Source organism: Callionymus lyra, chromosome 1 (genome assembly GCF_982586985.1).
Source record: "Callionymus lyra chromosome 1, fCalLyr1.hap1.1, whole genome shotgun sequence".
Taxonomy (NCBI): Eukaryota; Metazoa; Chordata; class Actinopteri; order Syngnathiformes; family Callionymidae; genus Callionymus; species Callionymus lyra.
The window spans coordinates 51083000-51110213 of NC_141818.1; the positions used below are offsets into that span (position 1 = coordinate 51083000).

A 27214-nucleotide genomic window follows, 5' to 3' on the forward strand; every position below is an offset into this window, starting at 1 on the left:
CTAAAATCTAACAATTTTCAACTATAATCAAACAATTTTCAACTATTATCAAACAATTTTCAACTAAAATCAAACAATTTTCAACTATAATCAAACAATTTTCAACTATTATCAAACAATTTTCAACTAAAATCAAACAATTTTCAACTGTAATCAAACAATTTTCAACTATAATCAAACAATTTTCAACTATAATCAACAATTTTCAACTATTATAAAACAATTTTTAACTATAATCAACAATTTTCAACTATTATCAAACAATTTTCAACTATAATCAAACAATTTTCAACTTTAATCAACAATTTTCAACTATTATCAAACAATCTTCAACTATAATCAACAATTTTCAACTATAATCAACACTTTTCAACTAAAATCAAACAATTTTCAACTATAATCAAACAATTTTAACCATAATCAACAATTTTCAACTATAATCAAACAATTTTCAACTATAATCAAACAATTTTCAACTAAAGTCAAACAATTTTCAACTATAATCAAACAATTTTAACTATAATCAACAATTTTCAACTAAAATCAAACAATTTTCAACTATAATCAACAATTTTTAACTATAATCAAACAATTTTCAACTAAAATCTAACAATTTTCAACTATAATCAAACAATTTTCAACTATAATCAAACAATTTTCAACTAAAATCAATCAATTTTCAACTGTAATCAAACAATTTTCAACTATTATCAAACAATTTTCAACTAAAATCAAACAATTTTCAACTATAATCAAACAATTTTAACTATTATCAAACAATTTTCAACTATTATCAAACAATTTTCAACTAAAATCAAACAATTTTCAACTAAAATCAAACAATTTTCAACTATAATCAAATAATTTTCAACTATTATCAACAAACCGTTGACCTCGACCCTCTCACCTTGTTAGGGTTCAGTTTGCTCTTGTCCACCGGCGTCGAGTCCTTGATCATCACCAGAGTGTCGTGTCCAAAGCACTGACTGTAGAAGTTCTGTGAAGAGAGTCAAGATGTTCATCAGTTCTGTCGACGTCCATCACTGCTTCTTCACCTCCAGACGGTCAGAGATCTCCGGCAGGTGAGTGATGCGCGGCTCCTTGTAGATAAACTCTCGTTCGTCCAGATCCCCGAACGTGGCTCCATAGAAACCGACCCGGAAATATGTTCCGAACATCCTCTTGTGGCCCTGGAGACCATGAGAAGGTTATTATCATGTCGTACAATGACCTTAAATACACACTTTTATACTCGGAAACACAATTAACACAACAGAACAAAACACCTCAAGGCTTGTGAAGAGATAATATATTTACTAGAGTGAGAAAAAAAGTACTTTATATTAAAGAAACGTCATATTCGTGATCAATGAGAAAGTACAGTGTGAACAAATTGTGAACAATGAAAGAGAGGGAGTAAGCAATGAGAGAGAGAGAGTGAGGAATGAAAGAGAGAGAGAGAGAGTTAGCGATGAGAGAGAGGGGTAAAAAAGAGATAGAGTTAAGGGTGAAAGAGAGAGTGAGGGATGAAAGAGAGACAGTGAGGGATGAAAGAGAGAGTGAGGGGTAAAAAAGAGAGTAAGGGATGAAAGAGAGAGAGAGTGAGGGATGAAAAAGAGAGAGAGGGAGGGATGAGAGAGAGTGAGGTATGAAACAGAGAGAGAGAGGGAGGGGGATGAGAGAGAGAGAGAGAGATGAAAGCAAGAGAGAGGGAGGGATGAGAGAGAGAGTGAGGGATGAAAAAGAGGGAGATGGATGAGAGAGAGAGAGTGAGGGATGAAAAAGAGAGAGAGGGATGAGAGAGAGAGTGAGGGAATAAAGAGAGACTGAGGGATGAAAGAGAGAGAGAGAGAGGGAGGGATGAGAGAGAGAGGGAGGGATGAGAGAGAGACAGTGAAGGATGAAAGTGAGACTGAGGGATGAAAGAGAGAGAGAGAGAGAGAGTGAGGGATGAAAGAGAGAGAGAGAGAGAGAGAGAGAGAGAGTGAGGGATGAGAGAGAGACAGTGAGGGATGAGGGAGAGAGGGAGGGATGAGAGAGAGAGAGAGAGAGAGGGATGAAAGAGAGAGTGAGGGAATAAAGAGGATCAATGGTGCAGAGATGAAGGGAGCGAGGAGGAGAGTGCAGGAAGGATGGACAGATCCTCGACAGAGAGAATCCATGACAGCAGATAGGTCAGGTCAGGTTAGGTAGAACTTTATTGATCAGGATCAATCAGACGATCAGATGAAGATCAAGGTTCATGAATCAACACCTTCTGGATGATGTTATCAAAGGCTTTCTGTAGTTTGTCGTGAGTCGACGCCAACTTCCTGAACTCTCTGTTGGCCTCCAGGACCGGCAGGATGATCTTGTAGACCTCGTTCACGGTCTCGTACAGACCCCCCTGAGGAGGAGAACCTCTGGATCACTTCACACACACTTGTGATTATATCTTCATTCTTCTTCTAATAAATACAAATATAGATTTTCAAATGAAAATTCAAAAATAAAGTTACTTTTAACCAAATAATATTTAAGGGCAATTATTGTTCTGATTTAAGTGTCTCTTAAATAGTTCTAGGACCTCTACTATACTCTATTATACTCTATGGTACTCTATGGTACTCTATGGTACTCTATTATACTCTATTATACTCTATGGTACTCTATTATACTCTGTTATACTCATCAGTTTCTTTTTGCACAAAACCCTCATTTAATAGAGATATTTACATTATAAAATACATTTAAGCCCCGCCCACTTAAAATGCACTGTTTTAGCTGAGAAGAAGTCTCATCCAAGCGACCACGCCCACTCTGCTCTGATTGGTCACAAAAACATGAGTTGCATTCAAAGACTCACGTTAATTTCAAACTCACCCCTGAAACTTTTGTACATTAAAAACGAATAATAAGAATAGGGTTTTCTGCTTAATGTACACGTTACAAAAACACCTAAAGGCAGAAGTAACTCTCACCATGTTTACATAAATATTTATTTAGTTTATTAACATGTAGGTTCTTAACTGATGTAGATCTTCTAGGGGAGGACACCTGCACCAGAGTGATGTCACAATGTTTAATTTAAACCGTCATCTCGTTCAGACGAGAACTTTATTAAATAATAACTTCAAAACGGAGCAACGTCATGATGAATGAACGACTGCATTTTGAAGACTTTAACGTTTACATGTGAAGAAGTCAGAAGAGTTTTCACATCAGGTGAACTTTAATAAAAAAAACGTTTTTATATTTTTGTGTTTGGGTAACATTATGGGACATTTGTTATTCAAAATAAAACCTTTTTTTTTTCCAATCAAAAACTTTATTTTGAATCTTTTTTTTTTGTGTTGTTTTTCTGCCATAACATTATGATTAATTAAACATTATGATCATTAAACCGAATTTCCCCTCGCGGGACTAATAAAGGTTTTCTGATTCTGATTCTGATTCTGACCACCAGCTTGTGTTATTGCTCATAATAAGTCCTTGTTGGTGATCAAGTGAAGCTATTATATTATTGTTTAATCTTGTATTTGAGTAACTCAGTAACTTCCTTCCCGCCCGTGACTCACGCTGGAGAAGAGTTCTGCCGCCTGCTCCAGCAGACCCACCAGACCGCTCTCGGTGAAGTACCGTCCAGAACACACGCCGTCCTCGTCCGGGGACAGGATGTCGTCCGAGACCGCAGACTCCTCCAGGACGTTGGACGAGATGCTCTGGAAACCAAGAGCTCGGATCAATGGATCGATCGATCGAAACAGAATGAACAGGATCGACCTTCAGTGTCTTTGAACGCTTGTCTGTCAGTGGCGTCAGAATATAATAGTTTAACATTTCAACTGATAAAACTTTTATTCTTTATTAAAATGTAGCTTTAAATGATTTATTCGAATCATTGTATTAAATATTTGTGTTTAGAAAACTTTTCTTTAATTACATTGAAAAAAATGTATTATTGAAGTTTTTAAACACATTTTTTGAATAAATGTATTGAATAATATATATATATATATTGAAATGTTAATTTAATGATCCAAAAGAAAAATCGAAAATATCTTATTACATTTGATATTGTTATCCCCATAATCAAAGCAAAAACATTCTAATTTCAATATATATTTATTCATGAGTCATTAAGTCACATGATCGTCTATGTGTCTCGTGATTGGCTGAAAGTTTGATCAGTATCTCTGTGCTCTGTTGGTTTAGTCTGGTGACTCTATTATACCAACATTTATATTGAATTCAAAACACTATGAATATAAAAATATTGAATTTAAAAAACTATGAATATAAAAAATATTGAATTCAAAACAATATGAATATAAAAATATTGAATTAAAAAAAACTATGAATACAAAAAATATTGAATTTAAAACAATATGAATATAAAAAAGATTGAATTTAAAACACTATGAATAAAACAAATATTGAATTAAAAAAAACTATGAATATAAAAAATATTGAATTTAAAACACTATGAATACAAAAAATATTGAATTAAAAAAACTATGAATACAAAAAATATTGAATTTAAAACAGTATGAATTTAAAAAATATTGATTATAGAACGTGTATTTTTGGATTATTATAATTTAAATGATTGAAAAAATTGAAATTGAAATGAAAAAAAAGATTTTCTTTTTAAAATGTTTAAAAACTCAACATTTTAAGATTCAATTAAGTAATAAAAAAAAAACATGTTCACATGACTGATCCAGTATCTCTGTGCTATGTTGGTTTTGTCTGGTTATTACACCAACATTTATATATTGAATTTAAAAGTCTATGAATTGAAAAATATTATCCATTAAAAAATTTTTTTTTGAATTATTGGAATTAAAGTATTAAACTTCATGCGTAAAAAAACGAATTATTTATTTTAAAAATATATCATTTTTTAAATTAAATTCTAATAAAAACCTTTAAATGTAGAAATAACTGAATTTAATGATATTTTATATATTTTAGTTTCAATAAACCTGTCACGTCGTGCGTCACATGATTGACGCGCGTCATGCGTACCTGGAAGGTGACGCTGCCGACAGGAAGGTACTTGTGATCCTCCAACATGCTGAGGTACTCGGCCACCAGGGCGGCGGCGTGGACCAGACACATGGCCGACTCCGTGTAACACTTCCTGTTGTTGTGCTTCTCCGCCATGTTCTGCAGCCAGGTCAGCCGGAGGTCAGGAGACGTCTGGTAGCCTTTAGCGATCCTGGAGAGTCACGTGGACCAGAACGTTAGACCTTAATGGACTGAACCTGAACTGTTGTCAAAATGTATTTTTAAACGTTTTTGACATTTTTAGTCATTTTAGTTTCAGTTCATGTCATTTGTTTATACATATTTGATGTAATATGTTCATAAATATGTTTATTTAAAGATAAGTTTCTATAACATGTTTAAGTTTCTGTCATGTTTTTATCGAGTATTAGTTTAAAGAGATGATTGAACATGTTTACAAATGTGTTTTATTGAATTTCTGTAAATATAAAGTGCTTCTTAGAGTCTTAAGAAGAACTTATTTAGATTCTTGTGTGAGTGAACGTGTGGACGCTTCAGCGACTGCTTCCATCAAACAGTAGATGATGAAACGATGACATTTAAGCTGAAACAACCGAATCCTCGCAGATCATGTGTTGCTGCTGTTGTTACAATGTTTCCAATCTGGACTCACACACGCACACGCACACACACACACACACTCGCTCACACACACTGTAGTCATTTGCATATATACACAGCCAGATCAGAGGCTAAACTGCTACCACATGGTCTCCATAGAGAGAGAAGTAAACACAGTCAAAACAAGTGGGAAATAGAAACTAGCAGATGATGATGATGATGAAGATGAAGATGATGAAGGTGATGATGATGAAGATGATGAAGATGATGAACATGAAGATGATGAAGGTGATGAAGATGATGATGAAGATGATGATGATGAAGATGATGAAGATGAAGATGATGAAGGTGATGATGATGAAGATGATGATGATGATGAAGATGAAGATGATGATGAAGATGATGATGATGACGGTGATGAAGATGATGATGAAGATGATGATGATGAAGATGAAGATGAAGATGGTGAAGCTGATGATGGTGATGATGATGATGATGATGAAGATGATGATGTGAAGATGAAGATGTTGAAGATGATGATGGTGAAGATGAATATGATGATGATGATGATGATAATGAAGATGATGATGATGATAATGAAGATGAAGATGAAGATGATTATGATGAAGATGAGGATGAGGATGAAGATGAAGATGATGAAGATGATGAAGATGGTGATGATGATGATGATGAAGATGATGAAGATGATGATGGTGAAGATGAAGATGAAGATGTTGAAGATGATGATGGTGAAGATGAATATGATGATGATGATGATAATGAAGATGAAGATGATTATGATGAAGATGATGATGAAGATGATGATGATTATGAAGATGAAGATGATGAAGATGTTGAAGATGATGATGATGATGGTGAAGATGAAGATGATGATGAAGATGATGATGAAGATGAAGATGATTATGATGAAGATGATGATGAAGATGATGATGATTATGAAGATGAAGATGATGAAGATGTTGAAGATGATGATGGTGAAGATGAATATGATGATGAAGATGATGATGAAGATGAAGATGATTATGATGAAGATGATGATGAAGATGATGATGATTATGAAGATGAAGATGATGAAGATGTTGAAGATGATGATGATGATGGTGAAGATGAAGATGATGATGTTGAAGATGATGATGATGATGATGATGAAGATTATGAAGATGATGATGATGATGGTGAAGATGAAGATGAACATGATGATGATGACGATGAAGGAGAGCGAGGGGCAGTGGAGCGACACAGGGATGTTTCTGATCTTCTCACCTGTACATCAGGTCCATCAGCATCTCCGGATCCTCCTGAAACTCCCTCATCTTCACCGTGTCCGACAAGATGCTGTTGAGGTTCCTCAGGAGCTCGTCCACCTGAGGGCAGCGAGGAGGTTGAAGGTTCCACCGCAGCAGAAGGAAGACCTGGTACCTGTGAGGGCAGCTGAGTGTTCTGCATCTCCGTGTCCTCCTCCGCATACGCCAGGATGGTCCTCAGAGAACACCTCAGGTTCTCCTCCTGGAAGTCTGAGGATTTTCCTACCAGCGAGGCCAGAGACATGGTGACCTGCATCTTCACCCTGGAGAAGTTCTGCAGGCAGTAGATCATTTCAGAATGAATGAGTGTTTTTTAACCTACAATTTATCAAATATATCAAATATAAATGAAATAACACATGTTTACACATGTTGAATATTGTGATTCAAATCATTTAAATGATCCGAGTTAAATATTTGTTCATTCTTTTAAATTCATCATCAAACTGACACCAGACATTACTGAGCTACTTCAGCCAATCATTGGACTCACAGACAGTCATGTGACGACATCACTTGATCAAGTAGCTCCGTATTATTATTGGAATTAGAAAATAAAACTCTGTGCCAAACAAAATTGAGTGTATGTTTGTGTATGTGTGTGTGTGTGTGTGTGTGTGTGTGTGTGTGTGTGTGTGTGTGTGTGTGTGTGTGTGTGTGTGTGTGTGTGTGTGTGTGTGTGTGTGTTGGACTGTGTGTGAGTGTGGCTTTGTGTTTATATGTGTGTGTGTGTGCATGTGTCTGTATGTGTGTGTGTGTGTGTGTGCATGTGTCTGTATGTGTGTATTCGTGTTGGACTGTGTGTGAGTGTGGCTTTGTGTTTATATGTGTGTGTGTGTGTGCATGTGTCTGTATGTGTGTATTTGTGTTGGACTGTGTGTGAGTGTGGCTTTGTGTTTATATGTGTGTGTGTGCATGTGTCTGTATGTGTGTATATGTGTGTGTCTGTGGGTGTGTGTACACGTGTGTGAGTATGTATGTGTGTATGTGTGTATACGTGTTTGTCAGTGTCTGTGTGTATATGTGTGTGTGCATGTTTCTGTATGTTTGTATACATGTGTCCGTGTGTGTGTGTCACTTGGTGTGTGTGTGCATGTGTCTGTATGTTTGTATACGTGTGTGTGTGTGTGTGTCTGTATGTGTGTATACGTGTGTGTGCCTGTATGAGTGTATAGGTGTGTGTGTGTGTGTGCATGTTTCTTAATGTGTGTATACATGTGTGTGTATATGTGTGTGTCTGTGTGTGTGTGTCAGAATATTTAATCCACACAAAAGCTTGTGTCTCCTCAACTCTCCTCAACCTTCTACACACTCATAACTTCTGACCACAAACATTTGTCTTTTCACGATCGTTGAACCACAAGTTTAAAAAAACAACAAGAGGAACAAAGATGGACGCCATGAGAGAGTTGGTGATAAATTATTAAAATATAAAATAATTATTATCCTTCAACCACAAAAATAAAACGTATTGTGATTTTATTATTATATGAATATATATTTTATAAATATAAGACACAAAGGGAAGGTCAGAGGGCCAAACATACAGCCTTGAGGTCCACCATTGCCCTACAGCCCACACAGAGGTGTGTGTGTGTGTGTGTGTGTGTGTGTGTGTGTGTGTGTGTGTGTGTGTGTGTGTGTGTGTGTGTGTGTGTGTGTGTGTGTGTGTGTGTGTGTGTGTGTGTGAGAGAGAGACATTCATGAAACTACACACACGGGAAATATCAAGTGCTATCAAAGTATGTGAGAAAATGAGAGAAGATCATCCCTCTCTTCCTTCTTCCTTCAATTTTGTCTTTTCTATTTCCTCCTCATCACCATTTCACCCCTGGCTCGACACTCCTCCATCATGATTCACCTTCTTCCCTCTGCCCTTGAGGCACACACACACACATTTAGATAAACACACACATTTATACACACACACACATTTATACACACACACACATTTATACACGCACACACACATTTATACACACACACACATTTAGATAAACACACACATTTATACACACACACACATTTATACACACATACACATTTATATACACACACACATTTATACACACATACACATTTATATACACACACACATTTATACACACACAAACATTAATATACACACACACATTTATACACACACACACATTTATACACACACACACACATTTATACACACATACACATTTATACAGGCACACACACATTTATACACACACAAACATTTATATACACACACACATTTATATATACACACATTTATACATACATTTATACACACACACATTTATACACACACACAAATTTATACACGCACACACACATTTATATACACACACACATTTATACACACACACACATTTATATACACACACACACATTTATACACACACACACATTTATACACACATACACAAATTTATATACACACACACATTTATACACACACACATTTATACACACACACACATTTATACACATTTATACACACATACACATTTATACACACATACACAAATTTATACACACACACAAAAGTATACACACACACACATTTATATAGACACACACACATTTATACACACACACACATTTATACACGCACACACACATTTATATACACACACACATTTATACACACGCATTTATACACACACATTTATACACACACACACACACACACATTTATACACACACACATTTATACACGCACACACACACATTTATACACAAACATTTATACACACACACACACACATTTATAAACACACATTTATACACGCACGCACACACATTTATACACACACACACACACACACATTTATATATACACACACACACACACACACACAGGCACTCACACACACAGGTCTCTGATTAGTTAACACAGGAGACAGTGACAAATCTTCTTCTTCTTCTTCTTCTCTCCTCAAAATCACATTCTTCACTGAAGCTTCTTAAAATAGACGAAGACATTAAAGGACGAGTGCGACTCCTGTGATCACGTGACTCGTCTCTCTTATGTGACTCACACCTAATCTGACACAAACACAATTCCTGTGCGAGCGCATGTTTGATAAGGCTTTGTGTGACGGAAAGGCCAGAGCGTGACATTTGCTTTGTGGCTTCAGTGTCGATGCAATAAAACGCTGCTAAAGCACGAGAGTCTGGATCGTGGTGAAGGTTCTTTGAACCCACATGATGCTTTAGCTGCTCTTCATCACCTCAGGTCAACTTAGTGCATCAATAATAATACTATTTCATTTCAATTGTTTTTTACAAAGTACATTTGCAAAGATCGTCTTTTTGTATTTTGACAGGTTGTCATTTTCTAAGATTATGTTTTTATGTTTTGCATTCTTTAAGACTGTATTTTTTTATTTAGTAAGTTTGTAATTTTAATTTTAAAGGTTGTAATTTTTATTTAGATTAATTTTTATTTAATTTTTTGTATCTTTCATTTTAAAATATTACATTTATTTACTTCATATTTTATTAGATTATTTTCTATTTTCATTTTTGTATGTTATATGTTATAATATTGTATTTTTGTTAAATGGTATTTTTTCATTTGTAAGGATTGTATCTTATTTTATTTTGGAAGATTGTATTTTTAATTTGAAAGATTGTAATTTTTACTTTTGAAAATATAGTATTTTTGTGTTTAATATTTTAAAAGATTCAGTCATTCATATTTTTACTTTATTTTATTAGATTAAATTTTGTTGTAATGCGTTATAAGATTTTATTTTTGTTTAATTGTATTTTTCTATTTTACATCTTTTGTTAAATAGTATTTTAATTCAAAAGGTTGTAATTTCTGTAATTTGAAAATATTGTATTTTTGTTTTTAATATTGTAAAATATTACATATTTTTATTTCATATTTAATAAGATTATATTTTGTAAAATCTTTTATAAATTGCATTTTTGTATTTTATATGTTATAAAATTTTATTTTGTTTAAATGTATTTTTGTAATTTAAAATATTGTATTTTTGTATGTTACATGTTTTGTTAAATTGTATTTTTTTATTTTGTAAGGTTTTATTTTTAATTTCAAAGATTGTAATTTCTATATTTTGAAAAGATTGTATTTGTGTGTTTGATATTTTACAAGATTGTATTTTGAAAGATTATTACTATTATTTTGTATTTTGTATTTGATTATATTTTTGAAATTCATTTATATTCTTTGTATTTTCTTTTGTATTTTCCTCAAATTTTGAAACTTTTTTAAAGCATCGAATTTTTATTTATTTTAAATAATTGAATTCAATCATTTCTACTTTACTTTTTTAGGAATATTTTCAAAATTAATTATTTTTATTTTACACATAACGTTTGATATTCTTACTCCATTTATCCAAAGATAAATGTTCTAAATTCAATATTGTTTCATTCACAGTCTTTCAATTCAATATAAGAGTGCCAGACAGAAGCAACAGAGCTCAGAGTGTGTGTCTCACGCTGGCGTTGCTGTAGCTGTATCTAATATAAGTGAGTGACAGACAGAAGCAACAGAGCTCAGAGTGTGTGTCTCACGCTGGCGTTGCTGTAGCTGTATCTAATATAAGAGTGACAGACAGAAGCAACAGAGCTCAGAGTGTGGATCTCACGCTGCCGTTGCTGTAGCTGTATCTAATATAAGTGAGTGCCAGACAGAAGCAACAGAGCTCAGAGTGTGTGTCTCACGCTGGCGTTGCTGTAGCTGTAGCTAATATAAGTGAGTGCCAGACAGAAGCAACAGAGCTCAGAGTGTGTCTCTCACGCTGGCGTTGCTGTAGCTGTAGCTAATATAAGTGAGTGCCAGACAGAAGCAACAGAGCTCAGAGTGTGGATCTCACGCTGGCGTTGCTGTAGCTGTATCTAATATAAGTGAGTGACAGACAGAAGCAACAGAGCTCAGAGTGTGGATCTCACGCTGGCGTTGCTGTAGCTGTATCTAATATAAGTGAGTGACAGACAGAAGCAACAGAGCTCAGAGTGTGGATCTCACGCTGGCGTTGCTGTATTTGTATCTAATATAAGTGAGTGCCAGACAGAAGCAACAGAGCTCAGAGTGTGGATCTCACGCTGGCGTTGCTGTAGCTGTATCTAATATAAGTGAGTGCCAGACAGAAGCAACAGAGCTCAGAGTGTGGATCTCACGCTGGCGTTGCTGTAGCTGTATCTAATATAAGTGAGTGCCAGACAGAAGCAACAGAGCTCAGAGTGTAGATCTCACGCTGGCGTTGCTGTAGCTGTATCTAATATAAGTGAGTGCCAGACAGAAGCAACAGAGCTCAGAGTGTGGATCTCACGCTGGCGTTGCTGTAGCTGTATCTAATATAAGTGAGTGCCAGACAGAAGCAACAGAGCTCAGAGTGTGGATCTCACGCTGGCGTTGCTGTAGCTGTATCTAATATAAGTGAGTGCCAGACAGAAGCAACAGAGCTCAGAGTGTGGATCTCACGCTGGCGTTGCTGTAGCTGTATCTAATATAAGTGAGTGACAGACAGAAGCAACAGAGCTCAGAGTGTGGATCTCACGCTGGCGTTGCTGTAGCTGTATCTAATATAAGTGAGTGACAGACAGAAGCAACAGAGCTCAGAGTGTGGATCTCACGCTGGCGTTGCTGTAGCTGTATCTAATATAAGAGTGACAGACAGAAGCAACAGAGCTCAGAGTGTGTGTCTCACGCTGGCGTTGCTGTAGCTGTATCTAATATAAGTGAGTGACAGACAGAAGCAACAGAGCTCAGAGTGTGTGTCTCACGCTGGCGTTGCTGTAGCTGTATCTAATATAAGTGAGTGACAGACAGAAGCAACAGAGCTCAGAGTGTGGATCTCACGCTGGCGTTGCTGTAGCTGTATCTAATATAAGTGAGTGACAGACAGAAGCAACAGAGCTCAGAGTGTGGATCTCACGCTGGCGTTGCTGTAGCTGTATCTAATATAAGTGAGTGACAGACAGAAGCAACAGAGCTCAGAGTGTGGATCTCACGCTGGCGTTGCTGTAGCTGTATCTAATATAAGTGAGTGACAGACAGAAGCAACAGAGCTCAGAGTGTGGATCTCACGCTGGCGTTGCTGTAGCTGTATCTAATATAAGTGAGTGACAGACAGAAGCAACAGAGCTCAGAGTGTGTGTCTCACGCTGCCGTTGCTGTAGCTGTATTTAATATAAGTGAGTGCCAGACAGAAGCAACAGAGCTCAGAGTGTGGATCTCACGCTGGCGTTGCTGTAGCTGTATCTAATATAAGTGAGTGCCAGACAGAAGCAACAGAGCTCAGAGTGTGTGTCTCACGCTGGCGTTGCTGTAGCTGTATCTAATATAAGTGAGTGCCAGACAGAAGCAACAGAGCTCAGAGTGTGTGTCTCACGCTGGCGTTGCTGTAGCTGTATCTAATATAAGTGAGTGCCAGACAGAAGCAACAGAGCTCAGAGTGTGGATCTCACGCTGGCGTTGCTGTAGCTGTATCTAATATAAGTGAGTGACAGACAGAAGCAACAGAGCTCAGAGTGTGTGTCTCACGCTGGCGTTGCTGTAGCTGTATCTAATATAAGTGAGTGACAGACAGAAGCAACAGAGCTCAGAGTGTGGATCTCACGCTGGCGTTGCTGTAGCTGTATCTAATATAAGTGAGTGCCAGACAGAAGCAACAGAGCTCAGAGTGTGGATCTCACGCTGGCGTTGCTGTAGCTGTATCTAATATAAGTGAGTGACAGACAGAAGCAACAGAGCTCAGAGTGTGGATCTCACGCTGGCGTTGCTGTAGCTGTATCTAATATAAGTGAGTGACAGACAGAAGCAACAGAGCTCAGAGTGTGTGTCTCACGCTGGCGTTGCTGTAGCTGTATCTAATATAAGTGAGTGCCAGACAGAAGCAACAGAGCTCAGAGTGTGGATCTCACGCTGGCGTTGCTGTAGCTGTATCTAATATAAGAGTGACAGACAGAAGCAACAGAGCTCAGAGTGTGTGTCTCACGCTGGCGTTGTTGTAGCTGTATCTAATATAAGAGTGACAGACAGAAGCAACAGAGCTCAGAGTGTGGATCTCACGCTGGCGTTGCTGTAGCTGTATCTAATATAAGTGAGTGCCAGACAGAAGCAACAGAGCTTAGAGTGTGTGTCTCACGCTGGCGTTGCTGTAGCTGTATCTAATATAAGTGAGTGACAGACAGAAGCAACAGAGCTCAGAGTGTGGATCTCACGCTGGCGTTGCTGTAGCTGTATCTAATATAAGTGAGTGACAGACAGAAGCAACAGAGCTCAGAGTGTGGATCTCACGCTGGCGTTGCTGTAGCTGTATCTAATATAAGTGAGTGCCAGACAGAAGCAACAGAGCTCAGAGTGTGGATCTCACGCTGGCGTTGCTGTAGCTGTATCTAATATAAGTGAGTGACAGACAGAAGCAACAGAGCTCAGAGTGTGGATCTCACGCTGGCGTTGCTGTAGCTGTATCTAATATAAGTGAGTGCCAGACAGAAGCAACAGAGCTCAGAGTGTGGATCTCACGCTGGCGTTGCTGTAGCTGTATCTAATATAAGTGAGTGACAGACAGAAGCAACAGAGCTCAGAGTGTGGATCTCACGCTGGCGTTGCTGTAGCTGTATCTAATATAAGTGAGTGCCAGACAGAAGCAACAGAGCTCAGAGTGTGTGTCTCACGCTGGCGTTGCTGTAGCTGTATCTAATATAAGAGTGACAGACAGAAGCAACAGAGCTCAGAGTGTGGATCTCACGCTGGCGTTGCTGTAGCTGTATCTAATATAAGTGAGTGACAGACAGAAGCAACAGAGCTCAGAGTGTGTGTCTCACGCTGGCGTTGCTGTAGCTGTATCTAATATAAGAGTGACAGACAGAAGCAACAGAGCTCAGAGTGTGTGTCTCACGCTGGCGTTGCTGTAGCTGTATCTAATATAAGTGAGTGACAGACAGAAGCAACAGAGCTCAGAGTGTGGATCTCACGCTGGCGTTGCTGTAGCTGTATCTAATATAAGTGAGTGCCAGACAGAAGCAACAGAGCTCAGAGTGTGGATCTCACGCTGGCGTTGCTGTAGCTGTATCTAATATAAGTGAGTGCCAGACAGAAGCAACAGAGCTCAGAGTGTGGATCTCACGCTGGCGTTGCTGTAGCTGTATCTCATGATGAGGTAGAGCGTCGCACACGCCTGGCTGCGGTTCTCGTCCACCGGGCTGCTGCAATACTGGAGAACCTTCTGGCAAAGATCCGCACATTGTTCCGCCTCCTCCTCGAACAGCAGCTCCCCGAACTGACGTGAACAAACACAAACAAACACAAACGTCTGGATAAGAACCCGATGGACGCCGGCGAGCGTCGGCACGAACCTTGACGACCAGCGACCTCAGCGAGCTGAAGGTGTGGCACAGGAACGTCGTGCTCTGGTTGCAGGTGAGCGAGTGAAGAAGAACCTTCAACACGCCGCCGACCACGCTGTCCTTGCAGTCGGCCAGAGGCACCGCCTGGAGCGAGACGGACCAATCACACGTCAGCGTTTCTACAGGAATGTTTACCTCACAGGAAGTGATGCTCATTTACGCTGGATATGACAGGAAGTGGTCAACATGTTTTGTTTTAAATCTTATAATAAAGCTGCAATTATCATAGTTATAATAGTTCCATCATTATTGCTGCTTTAGTTACCAGTGTTAGCTAGGTTACGAGTTAGCATGATGCTAATGACTAGCTAATGTTATTAGCTAGCCTGAATAGCTATAGTTTGAAAAATAAAGATGTAATTATTACAGATAGGAAAGTAATTATAATATTTCTGCTTTAGTTATCAGTGTTACCCAACTGAGTTTTAGGAGTTAACATGATGCTAACGACTAGCTAACGTTATTAGATAGCCTGAATAGCTAGAGTTAGCAACTCACGTGGTTTATAAAAAATAAAGATGTAATTATTACAGATAGGAAAGTAATGATAATATTTCTGCTTTAGTTATCATTGTTACCCAACTGAGTTTTAGGAGTTAACATGATGCTAACGACTAGCTAATGTTATTAGATAGCCTGAATAGCTAGAGTTAGCAACTAATCTGGTTCATGGAAATAAAGATATATTAGTCAGTAATGTTAGTTGTCATTTTAATTATTTCTGTTTTAGTTATCAGTGTAACCCAACTGAGTTTCAGGAGTTAGCATTATGCTAATGACTATCTTACGTTATTAGCTAGCCTCAACAGTTACAATTCGCAACTAATCTTGTATATACAAAATAAAGGTGTAATTATTACAGATAGGAAAGTAATTATAATCTTTCTGCTTTAGTTATCAGTGTAACCAAACTGAGTTTCAGGAGTTAGCATGATGCTAATGACTAGCTTACGTTATCAGCTAGCCTGAATAGCTAGAGTTAGCATCTAATCTGGTTTATAAATATAAACATTTAGCTACACATGAACCCTCGACTTCTTCTGAAAAGTTTGTTACTCAAATACTTCTATTCATCCAGAGGTCCGTGTTCACGCATGAAAACATTATTTTGTGTTAAATAAATATTGTGTAACATTTGCAGCTACAGAGCTTCATTATTTACACATTCGACTCAGTAATTATGCAGTTTTATATTCACTTAACAACAGAGAATCATATTTTCATAGAACTTTAATAAACAAAATTATCTTCAATAATTTACTTTCACATTTGTATTTTTAATGATTGACTGATTTTATGAAATAAATCATTACAATAAACTAATAGTATTTGTTGTTCCTCAAACATTAAGACTTTATTTTCTGTTTTTCTCATATTATTATTATTATAATGTATTTTTGTTAAAGTAAAGTGAGCTTTAGTGTTTCAAAAGAAGCTTATAAATAAAACAAATGTGTATTATTATATTTGTAGTTAATGATTTCAACTACATAACTGTATATTAAACAACATTTCTACATTTAAAATGACATTAAACTATTATTTTGTTTTATTTTAATATTATTTCAATATAAAACAACAGTATTATGTACAATAAAGCAACTTTATGGTTTTGAATTTCTTATTATTCAACAATAGCATCATTTATGTATTAATATTGATCACAAATAAAGTCGCGATGCAGAGAAAAGAGGTTTTAAAAGTGTCTGAAATCATTAATGAATAAAAACATCTAAAACAACACCATCCCTGACCTGCACGATGGTCTCCAGCAGGTCCAGCACGATGAGGTTCGTCTCCGTGGCCAGGTTCCCGTTGATCAGAGCCTCCTGGTCCAGCTCTGCTTTAGTCCTTTGATGAACCAGGACCGAGGTTGAGACTTGAAAGTGTGACGAGTGAACATGTGACTCACTTGTCGTGTCGGTCGTTGGTTTGTCTCCACTGGGTCAGATCTTTCCTCCAGCGCAGGTTCTCTCGCTGACCACATGTCTTGTCCATTCCTGTCAATCATCCAAAAATATTGGTTCTGATCCGGAAAGATCTTGTATATGATGCCTAGAGAAGTGGCTCATTGTGCAGATCTTCGGACCTTCATGAGGTCACTAGTGGAACGTGCCTGAGGAGGTCTAGAGGCCCCTGTTCAGAGGGTCTTAGATATTGTCGTGTTACGGATTTATTTTTGTTTTCAAATCATACTTTATTCTCATCATTGTTCTTTTTATGGTTTATATTTTACTAAAGTGGGTTTAAAATAAAATAATTACATTGTATCATTTAAAATTAACATGCAAGTAATCACAGCATTTGTTCACGTTTTTGTTGCATTTAAACTTCCAGCCTCTGGATTGCGTCCGCAGCTATAGGAAGAATGATGACTGAGGACGAGAGGATACAGTGAGTCCAGCAGCTTTTAAAGCTGATGTTTGGACATATTTTGGTTTGAAAACAAATAAAAGCAGTTACGACTTCATCAAGAGTCATGTGGTCTGTAAATACTACAACACCAGAGTCAAGTACTGGACAATACTACACATATATACTTGTTACTACACTATCACAACACCAGAGTCAAGTACTGGACAATACTACACATAAATACTTGTTACTACACTATCACAACACCAGAGTCAAGTACTGGACAATACTACACATATATACTTGTTACTACACTATCACAACACCAGAGTCAAGTACTGGACAATACTACACATAAATACTTGTTACTACACTATCACAACACCAGAGTCAAGTACTGGACAATACTACACATAAATACTTGTTACTACACTATCACAACACCAGAGTCAAGTACTGGACAATACTACACATATATACTTGTTACTACACTATCACAACACCAGAGTCAAGTACTGGACAATACTACACATATATACTTGTTACTACACTATCACAACACCAGAGTCAAGTACTGGACAATACTACACATATATACTTGTTACTACACCATAACAACACCAGAGTCAAGTACTGGACAATACTACACATATATACTTGTTACTACACTATCACAACACCAGAGTCAAGTACTGGACAATACTACACATATATACTTGTTACTACACTATCACAACACCAGAGTCAAGTACTGGACAATACTACACATATATACTTGTTACTACAATATCACAACACCAGAGTCAAGTACTGGACAATACTACACATATATACTTGTTACTACACCATAACAACACCAGAGTCAAGTACTGGACAATACTACACATATATACTTGTTACTACACCATAACAACACCAGAGTCAAGTACTGGACAATACTACACATATATACTTGTTACTACACCATAACAACACCAGAGTCAAGTACTGGACAATACTACACATATATACTTGTTACTACACCATAACAACACCAGAGTCAAGTACTGGACAATACTACACATATATACTTGTTACTACACCATAACAACACCAGAGTCAAGTACTGGACAATACTACACATATATACTTGTTACTACACCATAACAACACCAGAGTCAAGTACTGGACAATACTACACATATATACTTGTTACTACACTATCACAACACCAGAGTCAAGTACTGGACAATACTACACATATATACTTGTTACTACACTATCACAACACCAGAGTCAAGTACTGGACAATACTACACATATATACTTGTTACTACACCATAACAACACCAGAGTCAAGTACTGGACAATACTACACATATATACTTGTTACTACACCATAACAACACCAGAGTCAAGTACTGGACAATACTACACATATACCCTTGTTACTACACTATCACAACACCAGAGTCAAGTACTCCACAATACTACACATATATACTTGTTACTACACTATCACAACACCAGAGTCAAGTACTGGACAATACTACACATATATACTTGTTACTACACTATCACAACACCAGAGTCAAGTACTGGACAATACTACACATATATACTTGTTACTACACCATAACAACACCAGAGTCAAGTACTGGACAATACTACACATATATACTTGTTACTACACTATCACAACACCAGAGTCAAGTACTGCACAATACTACACATATACCCTTGTTACTACACTATCACAACACCAGAGTCAAGTACTCCACAATACTCCACATATATACTTGTTACACTATCACTATATATTGTATCCTTGTATCGTGATACATATCTACACACTCTTATCTACACACTCTTCTAATTGAAGGAACAAAGTTCAACAGATTATTTCTGGATCTTCTAGTTTCACCATAAATCAATGGACGTCACATCCTCTTCTCTTCACTTCCTTCCTGCATCTCTTTATCTTTAAGTTGTTTAGTTTCACCAAAGTCATGTGAGGTCGACAGTTTAAGCGAAGGTGTTGATCTGTGGCGTCTGTACCTCTGACTCGCTCCATCATCTGCCCTCGGGCTCCCGTCCCTCTCAGCAGAGCCTCCTCCAGCTGCAGCTTCGCCTGCTGAGACTTCTGCAGAGCCTGGGTGCTGACTTTGTCACTGCTCTGGTGTCCCTGAGACACACAAACACAAGTTGGTGCACGGAAGACACACACATGTGGTGTTGGACTCCAGAAAACGGGGTGATCTTTCTGTGTGTAGTTAGTATGTTCTCCCTGTGTTGCGTGGGTTTACTCCAGACACTCCGGTTTCCTCCCACAGTCCAAAAACATACAGGTTGATTGAGAACTTGGGGAAATTGTCTTTAGGTATGAGTGTGTGTGTGAATGGTTGTGTGTCTTTGTGTGTCCTGAGACAGACTGGCTTCCTGTCCAGGATGTCCCCTGCCTCTCGCCCAAATTAACAGGGATAGACTCCAGTCTCCCCGCGACCCCCATAAGGTATAAAGCGATAGAAAATGAATACAATAATGAAACTTTTAATTTTTTTCATGAAAACATTGTTTTAACCCTTGTGTTATCTCAGGGTCAAGGTTACCCCGAAAAAGGTCCAAAAACAAATGTGTTTGTGGTATACCTTGTATTGTGTGGGTCAAGGTGACCCCTGAGATAACACAAGGGAATACAGATTTAATAATTGTTTTTTTAATAATTGGGTTCAACTATTTCTATATTGAAAAGTCTCATTTGTTTTTGTTTTTAATAATTAAATATAAAAAATATCATGTTTTCCAAATTAAGAGTTTGATATTCTTAGTCCAATAAATAAAAAAATAAATAGTATAAATTCAATATTTTTCAATTCATAGTTTTTTTTTAATTCAATTTATAAATGTTGGTATAATAGAGTCACCAGACATTACTAACAGAGCACAGAGATACTGGATCAATATTTCAGCCAATCATGTGACGAGCAGACGGTCATGTGACCACGTAGAAGAACTTCAACGTCAATCCATCGAATTCCAAAGCTACTTTTAGAGATTTAAGATATTTTCAATTTAAAAGTTAGAGCGAGTGGCTCAGTGCTCGATTGGATTAGTCTGGAAGGATGACTCTATTATACCAGCATTTTTATATCGAATTTAAAAGACTACGAATTTAAAAATGTTATAATTAGAATTGTATATTTGATATTGTTGGACTTAGAATATCAAACTCTTTGTGAAAATAATGTATTTTGAAAATATTATATTTAAAAATGAATCAAACTATTCAATGCTTTAAAAAACCGAGTATAGTTCTAGAGAACAACGATGCGTTCACTGACCCGGTACTCGAAGCAGGACACGCAGATGGTCAGCAGGTCCAGCAGCTTGTTGAGCTGCGACGCAGGCATGTCTACGGTCCAGCGCTGGACCAGACTGCGCTCGGCGTTCTTCATCACCCACAGGAAACACACCAGCAGGTGGCGACTCGTGTCGGCGGCGAGCGTCGCGACGGACTTGCTGTGCTGAGAAGAAGAAGAAGAAACACGAGTTCTTATCTGATCTCAAACTGACATGAAGGTTCCAAACAAAATAAAAGTTTTTCTTCTAAATCTTTTTCCATCATTACAGACTTTATTTTCTGTCAGTTTTATTTTGGGGGTAAATTGTGCTGGTGTTGCTTATTACTGCATCTCTTATCAAACAAATAACTTTACTTTATATAAATATCACTGGAATTAAATACAATAAAAAACACAATGACATCAGTATAAGTACACATATCTACTCACAACTGTGATAAATACTCAAAGTGTAGTTACATGATATAACCAAGCATAAAATCTGAAGAAATAATTGAGGTTTAATCCTTTATTTACCTCCTGGTTCGACGTTTACCAATATTGTAACTAATTCAGAAAAAGTGCATGTATGAGTTCACTGAGAGGGAGTGAGACAAACCCATTTCAAGGATTAAAAAGTGATTTTAGTGAATAATAAGTTCTGTTTCCGTCACTTCTTTGATGCAATAAAAATAAAAACTAAGAAAGATAAGCCAAGACAAAAAAATCTCACAATCAAAAACTTGTATTGTCAGTGTTGTCGACACAGGATTTATTTACGTTGATATTACAGAATAGAAGAATGGAATAAATAAATTACAATACATTAAAATACATAATATGCATTACAATAAATTGTCATATAAATAAATAAGTAATTCATTATAATAAAATGAATGTATTTAAATGAAATGCTGTTGATTTCAAGTTTATTAAAGTCCAAATAAGATTTTTTTTTTTTAAACTTAGGCAAATTTAAAATACGTATTTCAACGTATAAAAGACATGACGAGATATAACGTAAAAACTGCCAGATTCTCCAGTTCCACAAATTTTACCAAACGTCTTAACTCAAAAGTAACAAGCGCCACCTACTGGCCATCCAATAGGAACTCAACGCAGATCGTTATATGTCCAACAGTGAACGTTTATAACAGATTAAAATATCTTGTCTCGGTTTATTTATTCATCTGATTGTGTAGTTTTGTTAAACAGTTGAAAAAAACCAACATCAACAACTTGTTTTATTCAAATTTAACTGTAATTCCAGGTTAAAAATTCAAGTTCACAGCCATAATATCTAAATCATCAATATTTGTATAGTTCTAGTGATATCGATTCAAGTTCTATTGATAAGTAGTTAAAATGACAGAGAAGATTAATGGGTGAATGAAGTCAAATATAATTGAAATCATGTTTGTGTTTAGTCAAGAAACTTGTGAACAAATGAAATTAACTAATAAGCAGAATTTTTTTCAGTTTTCAAAAATGTTTAAAAGAACAAAAACAATAATAATAATAAAGAATATTTTAGGGTTAGGATCAGATACTTAATTAAATATTGAATAAGTATAAAAATATAATATAGAAGGAAAAACAATAATAAAATAATTAATAAATAATTAAACACTGTGTTGTCGCAGATCTTTGGATCTTGTTCACGAGTGAGGGGAGTCGTACTCGTCGTCTCACTCCAGGTAGAAAATGTAACATCAGGCGGAAAAAAAAACGCTGCGAAGAAAAGGTTATGAATAAAGATCAGATTCTTCTCTTCATCATTCGCCTCCGACTGTCTTCGGGGTGTTTCGAGTTAAACGCTTCACAGCAGCTTCCGTTCTCCTGCCATATGGTCCCACCTGGGACCGGATCCATAACCCGCTCCACTTTCAGAACAAAATGCTAATTGTTTCTGCGACAACAGAACCCGCTCGACGTGGAGGCGAGGCTGAAGTATGGAAGTGCTGGAGTCTTAATAGGTGCAAAATCTAGTGCAGATTAATGAAGCTTCGTTCCCGGGATGATGGATGGCGAGCGAAGAGGGATCCGTGGCAGCTCTGATGAATGTAGCCATTAACCTCCTCGTCCCACCTGAACCTTCTTTCTGGATCTTTGTTCGCAACGTGACTCGGAGCGTCGCGTTCTTGTTCTAACGCTCGCCAGTTTCCCTCGATTATCGCAAGTATTTCTTCAAACATGCATCGTCACAGGTTCGTGAGTTGATGCCGAGAGCACCGACCGGAAACGTCAATGGGCCGTAACCATGGCAACCAGTGGTGTACGAAAATATCGACACATTTAAATATTGCAATGTTTATTCACGACACTGAATTGATGTTCAACGGCCTTTGATCAATGTTTTGAATTAAAACATGGTTTCCTTATGTTTGTGTATTTAATCAAGTTTTATTTTTACTGTGTTTTTCATGTTTATATTTCAATTAAGTGTTTTTAAAGTAGAAAATATATATTTTTTTCTTATCTACAATCAAAATGTAAATATTCACAGTGTTTGTATATTTTTGTGTTGATATTAAACTTCCGGCCTCTAGATGGCAGCAATCGTTACGTCCTCCGCAGCTAAAGGAAGAACGATGACTGAGGACGAGAGGATACAGTGAGTCCAGCAGCTTTTAAAGCTGATGTTTGGACATATTTTGGTTTGAAAACAAATGAAAGTAGTTACGACTTCGTTAAGAGTCATGTGGTCTGTAAATACTACACCAAAATATGTCCGTCAGCATAACGTCAGCATTAAAAGCTGCTGGACTCAGTGCATCCTCTCGTCCTCAGTTAAAAAATTTTTTTTTTTAAGTATCGATGGAAGAAAAACAAAATAAAGATCAAAATTTAAGTTCCTCGATATTTTCTTACACAAATTCAAACATCAGCTTTGAAAGCTGCTGAAGTCACTGTATCCTCTCACCCTCAGTCATCATTCTTCCTTAAGCTGCGGAGGACGTAATGACTGCTGCCATCTAGAGGCCGGACGTTTAATTGCAACACAAACATGAACAAATGCAGTGAATATTTTCATGTTAATTGTAAAAATGAATATATATTTTTTATTCAAAATGTATTAAAACAGAAACTATAAAAGAACTTTAAAGTTAAGTTGATTTGAAAAAAAAGTCAACAAATGTATATTGAAGTGATATTAATATTTCTTACAGCTCTATAATCAATCGATATATAATATCAGTTATTTTTCTTTTCTCAGGAACGAATGATTAAGTCCAAGGACCATGTTTGGATCACATGAGTCACAAGTGAACCTCCTTCATATGAATGAATACATGAATAAATATGACATGAATATCCGTAAACGCCTCGTGAACGATCAGTCGGCGGCGGCGGCCATGTTGGAAGTGTGACAAACAGCAGGTCAGCGACGAGTGAAGCAGGTTTTTTTCCGAGACACTATTTCACGACACGAGCGACTCCTTCGTCTCCGGGACACAAAGCCGTGAACGAGTTGAGTTTCCAGCGGCGGCGTCTCTTGATGGATGTGTTTGTCGGGGAGGACGGCCCCGTTCACTTATGACGGCGATGGCTGCCCATAAACCATCTCCCCGCAGATGTGTGTGAGTACAATGAATGAAGGGTGTGTGTGCGGCTGACAGCCCATCAATCAAGCCGAGTACAGCTCACCTGTGCAGCAGCGACGCACACGTCTCCGGCAGAAAAACAGCGACTATCACTTGTTGTTTTTTTTTTACGCACACAATGAAATCACTGTACCATAGACGCCATGGAAACAAGGACGTTCCTCCCCAGCGTGTTGAAGGGGTTACCGGCGATCGCCATGGCAACAGACTGATTGATGGGTGGGACGTTGTCAAGGTCATCCTCGGGTCCGCCCGACTTGTTTTTCCCGCCGCGAGAGTCTGAAACTGAAAGAGGCCGAAACATGTTCACGTCGTTCCTCGTTGTGTGACACAAGTTTTACACTTTTTTTAAATGGACAGAATAGTTTGAAGATAAAGTCTGTGAAGACTTGTCTTGAAGTTCTATGTCAACAAGAGTTTAAACAAGTGTGAAAATGTAAAATATGTTTATAAAGGACCATCGAAGGAGCTAACGCTAACGCTAATGCTAATTGTTGTAGACAAACTCTATTGAAAAATGCTAGTTTAAAAACTTGCTAAGACGTGTGAACAAACGCAAGAAATGTATTTTCATCAAATGATTAAAAAAAACCTGCAGCTTAAAAATATAAATTAACAAAAGAGTGTAAAATAATACACCATGCATACTGTTAGATTGATCCTAATGTATTGATCATGATAAATTGAATTACCAGTGAAGTCCAGGTAGTTGGTGGAGTCGATGATGATGCCCACCAGAGGGAGGTAGAGAGCCGCCACCTTCGCTCTCACGTTATCTTTGACGCAGCGATGGTCGAGGTCATGTGAGCACAAGAGGCTGTAGATGGCGTTGATGGACTTTCTCTGGACCTTCCCCCTGACAACAAGCAGTCAATATTTATCATTATATTATTATCATGACTATTACTTAGTGACCCCTCATGACTATAACCTAGTGACCCGTCATGACTAATATCTACTGACCAGTCATGACTATTATCTAGTGACCCGTCATGACTATTATCTAGTGACCAGTCATGACTATTATCTAGTGACCAGTCATGACTATTACCTAGTGACCTGTCATGACTATTATCTACTGACCCGTCATGACTATCATCTAGTGACCAGTCATGACTATTATCTAGTGACCAGTCATGACTATTACCTAGTGACCTGTCATGGCGACTATCTAGTGACCCGTCATGACTATTATCTAGTGACCCGTCATGACTATTATCTAGTGACCCGTCATGACTATTATCAACTGACTCGTCATGAATATTATCTAGTGACCCATCATAACCATTATCTAGTGACCCATCATGTATATTTTCTAGTGACCCGTCATGACTATTATCTAGTGACTTGTCATGACTACTACCTAGTGACTCATCATGACTATTACCTAGTGACCCGTCATGATTATTATCTACTGACCCGTCATGACTATTGTCTAGTGACTTGTCATGACTACTACCTAGTGACTCATCATGACTACTACCTAGTGACCCGTCATGACTATTATCTACTGACCCGTCATGATTATTATCTACTGACCCATCATGACTACTACCTAGTGACCCGTCATGACTATTATCTACTGACCCGTCATGATTATTATCTACTGACCCGTCATGACTACTACCTAGTGACCCGTCATGACTATTATCTACTGACCCGTCATGATTATTATCTACTGACCCGTCATGACTACTACCTAGTGACCCGTCATGATTATTACCTAGTGACCAGTCATGACTATTACCTAGTGACCCGTCATGACTATTATCTACTGACCCGTCATGATTATTATCTACTGACCCGTCATGACTACTACCTAGTGACCCGTCATGACTATTATCTACTGACCCGTCATGATTATTATCTACTGACCCGTCATGACTACTACCTAGTGACCCGTCATGACTATTATCTACTGACCCGTCATGATTATTATCTACTGACCCGTCATGACTACTACCTAGTGACCCGTCATGACTATTATCTAGTGACTTGTCATGATTATTATCTACTGACCCGTCATGACTACTACCTAGTGACCGTCATGATTATTACCTAATGACCCATCATGACTATTACCTAGTGACCCGTCGTGACTCACCCTTCTGACTCCATGTCCAGAGCAGCGCTGAGCTCGGTCAGCAGGAGGCCGGTCAGGTAGTGTTGCTGCTTGAACTCCTGCGAGAGCTCAAACAGTCCCATGATCCTTTGCTGCTCGTGGAAACTGATGGAGCTCTGGGTGGAAAAATAAAGGAGAGGAAATGAACGAGTGGAATAAAAAGAAGTATAAATGACTTCCTGAGCACTTTGAGCAAAACTCTGGAGTCAGAGGTGAGTCTTGGATTCAAACCTCGAAAAGAAAGTTGAACAAAAGTACATTATATAAATTAAAAAAAATGGTGTATGTAATGGTCATATTACAAGAATATTTGATGGGCTTAAAACTCTTATTTATTTACTAAATCCTCATTTTAAATATAAAATAAAAAAATATAAGGTCACTTGTACTGAACCACTGAAGTGACTTTAGTTAGTTAGTGTGAGCATAAGTGTGTAACCAAAAAGTGTAATGTGTGAGTGTGTGTGTTACTGAGTGTGTGTGAGT

At 37.4% G+C, this 27214-nt stretch overlaps 1 protein-coding gene across 5 annotated transcripts in view; it reads right to left on the bottom strand.

Annotated features, from left to right (window-relative positions):
* dock8 (dedicator of cytokinesis 8) overlaps positions 1 to 27214 on the bottom strand; it is a 90501-nt gene that overhangs the window by 9649 nt on the left and 53638 nt on the right. For all 5 annotated transcript variants that reach the window (XM_087811878.1, XM_087811869.1, XM_087811859.1 and 2 more), the window contains 16 exons: positions 26711 to 26844; positions 25299 to 25462; positions 24740 to 24891; positions 21002 to 21184; positions 19719 to 19845; positions 17239 to 17326; positions 17081 to 17177; positions 15276 to 15410; positions 15047 to 15199; positions 7054 to 7212; positions 6898 to 6998; positions 5011 to 5203; positions 3558 to 3701; positions 2255 to 2386; positions 1056 to 1190; positions 908 to 997 (listed from right to left, as the gene is read on the bottom strand). In XM_087811878.1, the coding sequence (XP_087668004.1) occupies positions 908 to 997; positions 1056 to 1190; positions 2255 to 2386; positions 3558 to 3701; positions 5011 to 5203; positions 6898 to 6998; positions 7054 to 7212; positions 15047 to 15199; positions 15276 to 15410; positions 17081 to 17177; positions 17239 to 17326; positions 19719 to 19845; positions 21002 to 21184; positions 24740 to 24891; positions 25299 to 25462; positions 26711 to 26844 (2187 nt within the window). The remainder of the gene's footprint in view (positions 1 to 907; positions 998 to 1055; positions 1191 to 2254; positions 2387 to 3557; positions 3702 to 5010; positions 5204 to 6897; positions 6999 to 7053; positions 7213 to 15046; positions 15200 to 15275; positions 15411 to 17080; positions 17178 to 17238; positions 17327 to 19718; positions 19846 to 21001; positions 21185 to 24739; positions 24892 to 25298; positions 25463 to 26710; positions 26845 to 27214) is intronic.